Source organism: Ruditapes philippinarum, unplaced genomic scaffold (genome assembly GCF_026571515.1).
Source record: "Ruditapes philippinarum isolate M1 unplaced genomic scaffold, ASM2657151v2 ctg2457_1_1_1_1, whole genome shotgun sequence".
Taxonomy (NCBI): domain Eukaryota; kingdom Metazoa; phylum Mollusca; class Bivalvia; order Venerida; family Veneridae; genus Ruditapes; species Ruditapes philippinarum.
This window is the reverse complement of record NW_026861299.1, coordinates 141,337-155,203: the sequence shown is the minus strand read 5'-3', so window position 1 is coordinate 155,203 and position 13,867 is coordinate 141,337. Positions and strand designations below refer to the sequence as shown.

The window sequence follows — 13,867 nt, the reverse complement described above, 5'->3', positions numbered from 1 at the left end:
GAAGATCGAGACGTATTTATACAGCTGCCCCGCCGCCTTAGCTTTGGCTTAACGTATATGAATTTTTAGTACATTCTGAAATTTAACTGGTATAATTTTGAATTTATAAATTTCCGGAGATAAGGCAGTTGAAAATTATGAACATTTAAATTTTGTTTTTAAAAAGAAAGCATCTTATCCCCAAATTGAATGAATTAACAATAAAACCGTGGCCAAAAAATAAAGATTATCTTTAACCATTATCCTGCTGAAATGGTTCTTCGTAAGCACATTTTCATTATCCCTCAAATACAGACTGAATCAAACCGAGTCTGCAATGTTCATGTAATTTTGTTGTGATTTATGCTTCCGCGGGATCACACTTTTTCCAGATCTGTTTTACTTTGTCTTCAGTATAGAGTCCGGCTAGCCTAGTTATCCGTGAGATCTGACCATGACATATCTATATTGTTGGTAGATCTGTATGTATACTTTGATCTGAAATTTCTTAAACCTTGAACGGACTGTTGGACATTCAAACCATGACAAGTGCATTGTACAAATTCAGCATTTTATTGGCATGAATTTTTACTTTTTTTATATAGTTTATTGCCCTTTAAAGCCTCAATAGTGTTTGAATTCCTTGTATTAATTCATTTGCCGAGGATATGTTTCACTGTAAACGGTATAATAGTCTTTATATTAAATTGATTAATTGATTAAATTAATTAGGTCGAAAAGTAGATATTTTCACATTTACCTGATTACTGATCATTAACACTCAGATGGGCATAATGCCACCTTAAATACATGTATTGATTTAACTTTAAGCGATATAAATATACTTTATATATTTGTTTAGCTCCAATCGTTTTTGCTTATCTATGAAATAAACCTATTACTTACAGTTGTGTGGGGTTATAACAAGTTTCAACACACTTAATTTTTTAAAAGTTAAGCTTTGAATGCACCCACATAAGTTTAATGCATTGCACTATTATATCAAGAAGGATAGTCTGATATTGACATGTTAATACAAAGTTTGAAATCATTAACATAGTATTGTCCAACGAAGCATACGATCTCTTACTTTGTTTAAAGAATATAGAAAACTTCAAATTGTTGATATTGTTGAAATTAGGAAACAATTGTAACAATCTTAATTTTGTACCTAGTTCATTACCGACTTTTTATGTTGGTAGTAGTTGAATCGGCACAGTTTTCGTAAAGAGTTCTTGCATAAATAAAATCAGTCTTTACAATTGTACCAGTTGCAATATTACACGATAATTGCATTAACAAGCTGGTTTTATATTGGTATCTGTTTAAGTACGTACTAGTGATATTTCCTCACGCATTATTGGCTTATTTCTCAATACCACACGTTCACTTTTAACGTGTGAATTTCCTGTCGACTATGTGAATTACTATTAACGTTAAAAAGATAAAATAATGGAGAATAATAAAAGGAGAATATAGTGAACATTATAATTGATGGCATGAAGCAAAATTTGCTATTCGGAATTTAGAATAAGTTATATCATTTGTAATTCGAAGTTATTCGACAATATGATTGCTATAAAGGTTTTTCTGACAGTTTTGATTGTGATTACACTCAGCTCAGGTAATTTGAAATGTTTGTTTATTTCGTCTTATTCAAGATAGCATTTAAGAAAACTTCAAAGATAATTATTGATGTTTTTAAATGCACCATGTTGTATTCTTATTAAAACTAGTAAGTAATTATTATTCGAGACATAAATGTCTAATATGCTGTTCGTTGTATCTTTTTTTTTGTTCGAGTAAGATTCGTAAGCTCGTTATGCTATGCTTCATTTCTAGCTGAAATTGAAATTTGCCAGTTGACATTGTTATTAAATATTAACAGTATGAAACGTTTCCTTACAATCTTTCAAAGTATAGTAATCGCCATTCTTTTGTAATAGGTGTTTGAATGTTCAGGCTAGGTATTTCATTCAAATTAGGGAGATTCATTAGAGAAATTAAAAAACTTAATACAGCCATGTAGCATGCCATTTTAGCTAACCTGTATACGTTTGAAAATTATAAACTTTTCTTTGATTGCATATCACAAAATATACTAACATATTCATGTACAACAATAAGTTATGTCTATGTTCCTTTGACATTCATTTAATATTTGATTATAATAATTATTAACTTGTTAATATGAAAGTATTTTATTTTTGTTTTTGGCACATGACTATTTTCACGGATTGTCAAACATAAATGACATAAAAAGTAAACAGTGGGATTTAGCTCGAGACGAAGACAAGTAAATAAGCAAACTCGTGTATTTTTCTTATTATATTGTCCAAAATTTAGTTCACATACAATGTAAAAAGCCAATATAACCTTTTTAAATATTTTGATATTAAACAGACAGTATGTTATAATTTTGACTATGAGTAACTCGCATAATATTCATAAACTACTAGATAAATTTTGTGAAAGATAAAAAAAAAACATGCATGTCTGCTTTTTGGCATGAGTTTGCTTATTTTAAAGTTATTATTATTTTCGTTTTCTTTAATTTGAATAGATATGTACTAGTAGTGACAGTATCCATTGTATGTTATTACGATGATATACTATTATTTTCTGTGTTTCTTTGTTATTTGACAAAATAATGTGTTACTGTTTCTTTTAAAATGTATGTTTTTATTCTGATATGAGACTGTTTACTTGATTCAACAAAGATGTAGTGCTTCTTAAAAGAACTTCTTTCATGTAGTTCTAGAATGCCCTTAGTCAATCGATAAAGCAACACCCAATTCTTAATTTAGTTATATTATTTCGAGTTAATAGAGCAAACAATTCGTTGTCGATTAAAGGTTAACACATCACACAAACTTAATTTCGAAGAAAATAACTTCCGTGTGATTTAATAGTTACAAAACAAGTAAAACCAACTTTTGAAACAATTAGATAATGTCGCCTAAAACGTCTTATGTTTACTTATTAATAAATAATTAATTTGTATTTTGTATTTGTCAATTGGACTTAGTTTCACATTCAATATTTAACAGGAGCAAAATAACATTTCTGACACGGTGTATTGTCCAAATATATCACTATTGATATAAATGAATATACATAGGCTTTTAGTGAGTAGTTTTAATTCTGCTGTGTCAAAATCAGGTAGAAATAAGTGGATGCTATATTTAATTCCTTCAAAAGATTGAATTATCTCATGTGTTCAAGGAATAGGTCTGTCAACCTATATTTCCTATATTTTTGCACGTTTTAAATATTCATTAAGTTAAGTATATCAATGTCCCAATGTCCGTAATCCACGTCAAAATTACGTAGTGAAATCATCCGTAAAATATTTAAGATGTTTTCCGTCGCATTAGTTATACTCATTAGGGTTCTTTAAATTATTGACCACTTTAAGTTTAACTAAAATACCTAATATCACATTTAGTGGTATAAGTCGGTCAGTAATGTTATGGAAATTCCTTAGCGATTTAATATATCTGAAAGTAAATCTTCAGTGAAATAATAAGCGAAACAACTTCTTTGATGATGACATCATGCAATATATAAACAAGTATTATTATTATTATTATTTTATATATTATTAAAAACACAAGCGATTTATATGATACAAAATTCTTAATACAAACTATTTAAAATTTGAACAACAGCAATGTTTATAACCCTCAAAATATCGTACTTCTTTATAAACAAAATAACGTATTTTCTCTTCAGACATATACTTATATGCCAACATCATTGCTGTATGATTTATTTGAATTTCATATCTTGGAAACTATCGAGACAGTCAGATAAACATGTTTTAGCTCACATATGTTATAATTGAAATAAGATACTTTTTCATTACATAATACCGAAGTATAAATTCTAGCAATGATTGGTACAGTTGGGTTCATCACTGTCTCAGACGGAACAAAAACATGAAAAAATAGTATATAATTATTTTTTTTCAATAAGGCAATATAACATGTAATATTTAATAACATTCATGATTTTCACAAATCATGAATTCGTAACTATCATTATTATTAAAATGATATAAAAGAAACACTTAAAACGATTATTAAAATGTCAAGCTAAACACAAATAAACAAACAAAAAAAACAACAGAACGTTCAACCCCTGTAAGTCACCGTGCTGGACAATTATATTAAAACAATTACTTCAATAAATGTTAACAGTTTATAAATATATATGTAAGGACAGCAGCAAAAAGCTCTTGCGTGTATTTCTTAAAGCCATATCAAAATTATAATATATTCCCAAGATTAACTACATATATGTGTTAATGGTTTTAAGGAACGCTACTTTTCGCCTTATTTAACTGTCTACAATGGGTTTTATGCCATTTCCGATTATCTAGCAGTAATGCTTTATTTTTCTTATGCATTCAAATTACCCCGTTTGCCGTGTTTATTTTGTTTAAATTTAATGTAACATTTCCTGTTAGAAACTGTTTAACATGCTAATAAAATGATTTTTTTTTATTTCATTATTACTGAAGAGACCGACCAAATTTCTTTTCTTCATCATTTTGGTAACACGCAAAGTTAAATGAAACATTTAGAGAAAATAACGTGTAAATGAGAAAATCTCGGCCGATTTAAATTGTTGTAATAGATAAATAAATCTTTATCATTTCAATGTTATATAATAAGCATTATCCGTGTTAATGTGATAATGCAGTTTATCTAGACAATTCTTTCATTATAAGGGAGATAAGTCGTAAGGTCTTATTACACGCAGCTCAGATTATGTCCCCCCTTTAGTTGAAAGGTCGCAGTTAATGCTAGGGCTTACGTCATCAGTCGTCTACGTCATATATTCCGGACTTTAGTTGAAAGGTCACAGTTAATGCTAGCGCTTACGTCATCAGTCGTCCACGTCATATATTCCGGAGCACATGGTCCAGTCTCTTTTTTTATGTGAATCGAAGTTGAATCGTATCCAAAAAGGAGGAATATTTACCAAACAACAGCTTTATCAGATAAGTTAATTTGTCACAATTATTAAATAGTTGAATTTCATGTACAAAATTGATATTTGATTTATAATATCCGGATAAATATAGTATTAACTATAGTAAATAAATTATAATCATACCACGAGGTGTGGCCGTGGGAGACGGTGACATCGGCTAGACCAGTTACTGTATAAAGTGAAACAAAGTTGTACTCTTTATATCAGTGAATTTATCATTAAACACTGTTTTCACTATTAAATTATATTTCCTAGGATGCCTAAGGCAAAGGCGAAATCTAACAGACAGGGAAACCCCGTTTCGTTTCCACGCCATTCCTCAAGGTCATTGGCAAGAGGTCAATCGGCGCGGCCAAGAAAACAAACTTGCAAAGCAACACCAACAGCTGAACAAAATGTGGCTGTCAATGTGGAAGCACATGTTCCTACCGATACTGAGCATGGTGATGGCAATTTACCCACAGGCTGTCAGGTAGCTGGCAACCCCGCTCCTGAGCTTCAGCAAGAGCATCACGTGATTGGGTTTTCCAATGGTTTCTCAAGGCTGTCTCCTTCTGAAACCTCCAATATCCAAGGTGAGTGTGACCCTATTTTGGTAATACCTACTCATGACCTGGATATTCATATTTCAGATGCGTTACAGGAAAAAAATATGGAATAATCAGTATGTCGATCTTGCACAATTGTTGCACAAAAATTTCCATATGCCCAGTTCACAAGATGACATGCAAATTTCTTTCATAAATAATAAGTTTGTATTGAAATCTAATAAAAACTAAAACAAATTGATAATATTGATTCTTGGACTGATGCTTTTGTAAACTTCATTTTAGTTTACATTAAAAACACCCATTAAGAGCAGCGGAACTTTTGAAATACATGGCAATTGTTCGAGGTGCTTCCGCATCTAATAAATTCCAGAAGTGTTACCAATATGATATTCAATTTCGCCTTCGCATGTCTATTAACTCTAGTCGTCTGTGGTCCAATATTGATGGTCATTTGTGGCTTACATGCGGATTGCTAGGCGATAACCCTTCCACTAGTGACGAGGTAAACAGAAATGCCTCTGCAGGTGCTTGTTATGATTACAATTTCAAAGGCGGATGTTATAAGATGTTTTGTCAGTATAGGCACACCTGTATTGTATGCAAATTACCTCATCCATCCAATACTTGTGTAAACGCTCAGAAGTCGATGAGATTTAATAGCAGTGCGTCAGGGGCACAATTTGTTCCTCGACCGCGCTTTGTTCCGCTTGGCAGCACAAATGTGCCGCCTAGCGGAACAAATAATGTGTTTCAAACCCGGCATGTAAATACATTCCAAAGGCCTAGGGGTTTTAGACCAATTTCCCCGTCATATTCTCAGTCTGCCTTTTCCTGACCCCAATTTATGGGCCAAAGGTAAAAACGCCAATAATAATGGATAAAATTTCACCATTTCTCGAAAAATATACAAACGCAAATGATGCAAAATTTTCTAATTCACGGTTTTCAGCATGGTTTCCCTCTTGGTTATGCAGGTCCAAGAATTTATAGGGACAGCAAAAATTTAAAGTCAGTCATTGATAATATTGACATTGCAAAACAAAAAAATTTATGACGAGATAGATGCTGGGCGTATGTCGGGCCCCTACGCCACAAGACCTATATCAAATCTTAGATGTTCCCCGATCGGGCTAGTTCCAAAGAAATCCGGCGGATTTAGGTTAATTACACACATGTCACATCCCGCAAGCGATAGTGTTAATGATTATATTGACCCAATGTTAACATCTGTCAAATATTCGGATTTTGATAATGCTGTAAAAATGATAAAAAGGCTAGGTAAAGGTACATTAATGGGAAAAATGGATTTGAAAAAATGCTTTCAGAATTTTACCATGCTATCCTGGAGATTTTTGACCTGTTAGGAATCATGCTGGATGGTCAATATTATATTGACAAATGCATGCCAATGGGCTGTTCTATTAGCTGTTCTACTTTCGAAAAATTTTCATCTTTTCTAAATTGGGAAATCAAACGCCGAAGTGGTTACAATGATATAGATCATTATCTTGATGATTTCATTTTCATGTCTGTTGCAAATTCTGATATATGTAAATTGAGCATGTTACAGTTCGAAGCAATGTGTACTGAATTTGGTGTACCAATCGCTTGTGATAAAACTGTCGGCCCCGTGACATGCTTACTTTACCTTGGTTTAGAGCTTGATTCAATTTCAATGGAAATACGCGTACCTCGGGACAAAGTTATAAATTTATTACATCAAATTAATGATGCATTGTTATTACGAAAAATAACGTTGCAACAATTACAATCATTGACTGGTTCATTGGCCTTTTGCGCAAAAGCAATGCCCTCAGCACGTGCATTTATCCGCCGGCTTTACTCAGCTATGTCGCAAGCAAAAAAGCCGTACCACAAAATCCGCTTGTCAAATGGTCTAAAAAGCGATTTAAATATGTGGAAAACTTTCTTGACTAATTATAATGGCACTTCGGTAATGTTAGACACTGAATGGAAATCGAATTCAGATATACAGTTGTTTACTGACAGCGCAGGGCAGTCAAATTTGGGCTGTGGTATTTATTTTAATGGTCGTTGGGCTTTTATGCAATGGCCTCAACAATGGAAAGATACAGATATTCTTAAAGATATTACCTTTTTGGAAATAATACCAATAGCATTGGCTTGTTTTTTATGGTCCGAACATTTTCGATCTATGCGTATTCAGTTTAGCTGCGACAATATGGCAGTAGTACATATACTTAATTCAAAATCTTCGAAATCTAATAGAGTAATGGCACTTGTTAGACAAATAGTGTTATGGTCTCTGAAATTTGATTTCCAATTAAATGCAGTACATATCAGTGGTGTAAACAATAACATTGTTGATTCAATTTCACGAATGCAGTGGAAGACGTTCCGAATGTTAGCACGGAAGCGGAAGTTCACCCAACACCAATCCCGAGGGACTTCATGACGTACTTGCCGATGAAATAGCAGTTCTACTAAATTCCTCGGTTTCGGAAAAAACGAAACAAATTTATAACCAAGCTATAAAATGCATTCAAGAACTTTCGCTGTTTGCATGAACTACCGGGTGTGTGGCCCCCGCCGGTGGATCATATGGTTAATTTTATAGGTTATCTCTCACTCAAAAAGTTCGCATTTGCTACAGTTAACTCCTATTTATCCGGCATTTCGTTTTTCTTAAAGATGAATGGTATGCCGGATAATACACAATCATTTATAGTAAAAAAGATGTTATGTGGAATGCGACGCATCCGATCAAAAAAGGATTTGCGTGTTCCAATAACGCTACAGGTGCTTCTTCGCTTCCAATGGCTTTACAGAAAGTTGCATATTCAAACTATGAATCAATATTGTACATAACGGCCTTTGTTTGTGCATTTTTTGGTTTTCTGCGGGTAGGCGAAATAGCCGTTGACACAAAGAAATCAGACACCAATAGAGTCGTTCAGTTAGGAGACCTTAGATTTTCGGAGAACGAATGTTTTTTAACAATAAGATTTTCCAAAACCGATCAGTTTGGGTCGTCGGTAACACTGACATTTTGTGTATCACATTACCCTGAGATATGTCCCTATAGACTACTTCGCCATTACATTACTTTACGCCCTCAAATAGAGGGTCCTCTATTTTGCCATTTCAGTGGGCAACCAATGACTAAATATCAGTTCCGTTTCATGCTTCGCAAATGTTTAAATTTCCTCAACATTTGACTCAAATATAAAAAAGCCATTCATTTCGTATTGGCGCGGCTACCACAGCTTCTCAATTAAATATCTCTGACGATATTATAATGCAAATGGGTAGGTGGTCTTCGAAATCCAGGGCTTATAAGAGATACATTAGGTTAGATAAGATAATTCCATAAAAAATTTATTTTTAGATAACGTTGGCCAGCCTTGTCAAAATATTTGGATCGTAGGGTCTTCAATCATTAAGAGAGCAGAGGCACATGCTAAAACGAGGCCGATGGGACGTCACCTTGGTCTTCAGCGACGCGGTGTTACTGTATTTTGGGCTGGTCATCCGGGCTTACATTATAGGCAACTTTACAATATTATTTCCTCAATGTCTTTTTGTTTGCCACCACCAAGTTTTATTGTTTTACACTTTGGTGGCAATGATATAGGTCTAGAACCATGTGGTGTTTTAAGACACCATTTTAAAGAAGTTATTTCTCAGATAATGAGAATTTTGCCTAGGGCCTGTATTGTTTGGTCCTCTATATTACCTCGTTTTGTCTGGAGGTACTCCGAAAATAATAAAGCTATGGATGAAAATCGGAAAAGAATAAATAGAGCATTGATATATTTTCTAGCCCAGCTTGGTCATAAGTGTATAAAACATCCAGATTTTCAAGATAAAATGCCAGCATTATTTTCTGATGATGGTGTACATTTGTCTTATATTGGAAATGATATATTTTTAAACACAATTCAAGGTGCTATTGAAACATTTTTGACTAATAATGCAAACGTATATCCAATTGACTGAATAACTAAAAGCCTGACAGCGGCGAAAAATTAAATTTGGCGTGAGCACTGCGTACTCATTGGCAGAATTTTTCGACGCAGTGTTTTATTAACTAAAAATAATTCAATTTAAGTTAAAGAAAGATATAAAACATTGTGTTAAATACTGTTTGTGATTGAACCCCAACAGTTAGATCTAGCAGTAATCATTAATTCGGCGATTGGTCATTCAATCTGCCATTGGACTTGTTGTGTACGAGTCGAACTTGAAATTGATTTGTTGATTTATGTATGATGAACTGAATGATAAACAATGACTTGTGAATGAAAAACAGTGATAAATGATGGTTTAATAATGATTATACAATCAATAACAAAGTGGCTTGGTCTATTCCCCAGCACTATTATTTTCCTTTGCATGTTTCAATTTTTTTCATGAATTCGATATCGTCGACTGTCAGGCAATTATTCCACTAATAAATTTTAATGATAATGTAATTTTGTTTTGATTCATTAGAATTTGTCATTGATAATAAGCATTATCCGTGTTAATGTGATAATGCAGTTTATCTAGACAATTCTTTCATTATAAGGGAGATAAGTCGTAAGGTCTTATTACACGCAGCTCAGATTATGTCCCCCCTTTAGTTGAAAGGTCGCAGTTAATGCTAGCGCTTACGTCATCAGTCGTCTACGTCATATATTCCGGACTTTAGTTGAAAGGTCACAGTTAATGCTAGCGCTTACGTCATCAGTCGTCTACGTCATATATTCCGGAGCACATGGTCCAGTCTCTTTTTTATGTGAATCGAAGTTGAACCCGCCCACCCTACCCATAGTTATCAAATAGAAAATTAAAAATTTATACAATGTATACTATATATCTGTTTCTGCTCTTGTTTTCTTTATATTTGCAGTTACTTGTGAGTGGCACCTTACGACCAACAAATGAAATTGTTTACTAACTCCAGTTCGTCGACAGTCGACATTAGAAAATTGAGGATTGTCCATGGCAGAATTTTTCGACGCAGTGTTTTATTAACTAAAAATAATTCAATTTAAGTTAAAGAAAGATATAAAACATTGTGTTAAATACTGTTTGTGATTGAACCCCAACAGTTAGATCTAGCAGTAATCATTAATTCGGCGATTGGTCATTCAATCTGCCATTGGACTTGTTGTGTACGAGTCGAACTTGAAATTGATTTGTTGATTTATGTATGATGAACTGAATGATAAACAATGACTTGTGAATGAAAAACAGTGATAAATGATGGTTTAATAATGATTATACAATCAATAACAAAGTGGCTTGGTCTATTCCCCAGCACTATTATTTTCCTTTGCATGTTTCAATTTTTTTCATGAATTCGATATCGTCGACTGTCAGGCAATTATTCCACTAATAAATTTTAATGATAATGTAATTTTGTTTTGATTTATTAGAATTTGTCATTATTAATGTTTCTTAATAAGAAATTGTTGTATTTTTGGCTGCTTTTTGATATATCAGTTATTGTTCATGTTCGAATTTCATGTTTTATAACTCGATTTGTTCGAATGAAAACGTTGGAGTTATTTCTTGTTTTGCTTTGCTAATAAATATGATACACATGCCTGTTTGTTAGCTAGACATCATAAACTTTCAAAACATGACATTAAATATTAGTTTTGATATATTTCTTTCTTACAGGTCTAAATATTCCACTCTAGCAATATATCGTCTGATATAAAGCTTGCAAGTAGTTTCCTTGATTCTTCTTTTTCCGAATTGTGTTGCTCACGTTAAAATTCAACGTATTTTTTAAAACCCGTTTTTATTCAATTTGCTGTATCAAAGAAGGACACTTGTCAGTAACATTTCATTTAAGCGGAGCTGGATTATATATGATATTAAAAAAAAGATAACGTATTTAAGATTAATGTATTCAATGCTGACACAAAACCACGGATATCTACCATTGTTATTTATATAACTATGACAGGCCTTGTAACAATGAATATAATGAGAGTATCATATCTTTGATATTCATAGCAAGTTATATAGGTAACCATTTGAACACTGCTCCGAACATCTAGATTCGAACTTACCGGACAGCGTTATGATGTATCGCTATTGTATATATGGTCTGTCAATCCGTTTTGAAAAACTGTAAATATCGCCTTTTTACCATGGGAATGAATTTGAGACACGTGAACGGTATTAAATATATAGATATATTATTTAGTTGTATAAGGCATTCTTCTTTCTCATAAAAACGTCATTTTATCTTTGTATTTATTGCCGTCTTCACAAACCTAAAAAAATTCCACTACCATTTTAGTGCGACAAAATAAAACCGGAAATAATAGTGTCAAATAAGTTCATTGACAATATCACAAGTGGGTTAAAATTAAATTCTTATTTGCAAACTAATTGCTTTTTCACCAATTATGTAACACTGACTTCTGTTTAATAGGGGTAATAAAGAAAAATATTTTACGGGGTCACGATGTACAAAAAAACTGACATTTACAGGCATGTCTCTCATAGCATTACGAGGTAAATTGACAATAGCTTAACCTCTCTAAAGCATTTAGAGATATTATGGTGATTGTTTTATCTCTAATAAGTTGTATTACTAGATATTCTGGCGTTTGCTTAAGATTTAATAAAGCATCACTGGGTTTTCTGCTTATTGTTTAAGCTCTAACAAAACATAATGACGTATTCCTGACATTGTAAAGCACAAGCATTTATTATGGCTATTTGCAATAACTTTGATAAAGCATTACCATGTGTTATGGGAATTTTTTAAGCTCTGATTAAACTTTATTAGGTATTCATGCAATTTGCAATAGCCATGATAAAACACTTCTAGGTCTTTTCGAAATTGTTTAGCATTACCAGGTATAATGGCCTTTTTATGATCTAATAAAGCATTACACTGTATTATGATAGTTGCCTAAGCTTTAATAAAACATTTCGACCTTGTCTAGCATTTAACATTTTAATAAAATTATTACATTTTAATAATGTAGATCTAGTTTTAGTAGCACTCTATGAAAATGTACACCTGAAAGTCATAACGGGTTTTAAAAGTTATTTACATATACAGATATGCATCTCTTTCTATACTGTCTAACCAGCATCTGTTAAGACTATATATATACTATATATACTTCATGTTCATGTTCGGCAAAACGGGACATTGATGCCCCAGCATCAAAGGCTATAAAATCCATGAACAATTTACTATCGATAACAAAAGACATAGAAATGCCAGTTAAGATAAAATTCAACCTATTCGACGCATATGTTACTTCTATTCTTTGTTATAGTGCTGAAATATGGGGTTTTTTTCATCCGCAGAAGTAATAGAACGTGTACACCGAAAGTTCATTAAGCGAGTCCTTAATGTGAAACTATCGACATGTAGACATGGCATATACGGTGAAACGGGTAGACATCCACTAGTTCTAAACAGAAAGGTTCGAATTGTTAAATTTTGGTTGAAACTTTTACACAACGGACAACGGAACTGTATATTGAATAACTGAATATGGAACGTGTACGAATCTATGTTGAAAACAGCTGAAAATGGACAGCAAAACTGGGCTTCCAAAGTGAAGAAACTACTTGATGTATGTGGCTTTGGGGAAGTATGGCTATATCCGCGTTCGGTAGATATAAACGCGTTTATATACCAATATTCAAACGAAGATGTTATGATATTTTATGTTAGTGAATGGAGAGTGTGTACGCGAAGTAGCCCAAGTATCATGTTATTTAACAGTATTAAACAAAACTTTGGAATCATGGCAGATTACATGTATTTAACATTGATGGAAAATAAGAAATATAGAAATGTAATAACAAAAATACGGTTGTCCTCTCATTGCCTTGAAATTGAACAAGGTAGGCATAGGAACATTCCTAGGAACGAGCGTCTGTGTAAATTATGTCTTCAACGAACAATAGAAGATGAATTCCACTTCATATTAGAATGCCCGGTGTATAATAACATTAGAAGACAGTATATACCACATTGGTACAGAACAAGGCCAAATATGATTAAATTCATTGATTTATTATCATCCAGTGATGTGCATATTTTATACAGACTGGCAAAATATTTAATCAAAGCATTTGAAGAAAGAAGACTCTCTTAAATACAAATAGTTAATTAAAATACTTAACTCAAATAATGTGTCATATGAAATAACAATTACCAAGTTTGACATTTTCGTTATCATAATTGTATATGAATAGTAAGAAATAGCAAAGCCGAATCTCTCAAATCTATCGAAAATATGCAGACTTTGTATTTATCTTCGATACATTGATTCATTATTGTATATGCTCTCATTACATACTTTTATGCATGCATGTAAAAT

The 13,867-nt window shown here is 32.5% G+C and overlaps 1 protein-coding gene across 1 annotated transcript; it reads left to right on the top strand.

The window, feature by feature from the left end:
* The first annotated feature begins 4,683 nt into the window (after positions 1–4,683).
* Positions 4,684–10,326, top strand: LOC132715170 (uncharacterized). The gene is made up of 2 exons (XM_060698149.1): positions 4,684–5,555; positions 8,902–10,326. The coding sequence occupies exons 1-2, from the start codon at positions 5,237–5,239 to the stop codon at positions 9,510–9,512; spliced, it is 930 nt and encodes a 309-aa protein (XP_060554132.1). The 5' UTR covers positions 4,684–5,236; the 3' UTR covers positions 9,513–10,326.
* Positions 10,327–13,867: the final 3,541 nt, after the last annotated feature.

Bases quoted from the DNA above. Each gene is read 5' to 3' on its own strand.
- LOC132715170 (XM_060698149.1), top strand. From the start codon at position 5,237: ATGCCTAAGGCAAAGGCGAAATCTAACAGACAGGGAAACCCCGTTTCG. The intron at 5,556-8,901 runs GTGAGTGTGACC...ATTTATTTTTAG, and splicing joins TGAAACCTCCAATATCCAAG to ATAACGTTGGCCAGCCTTGT.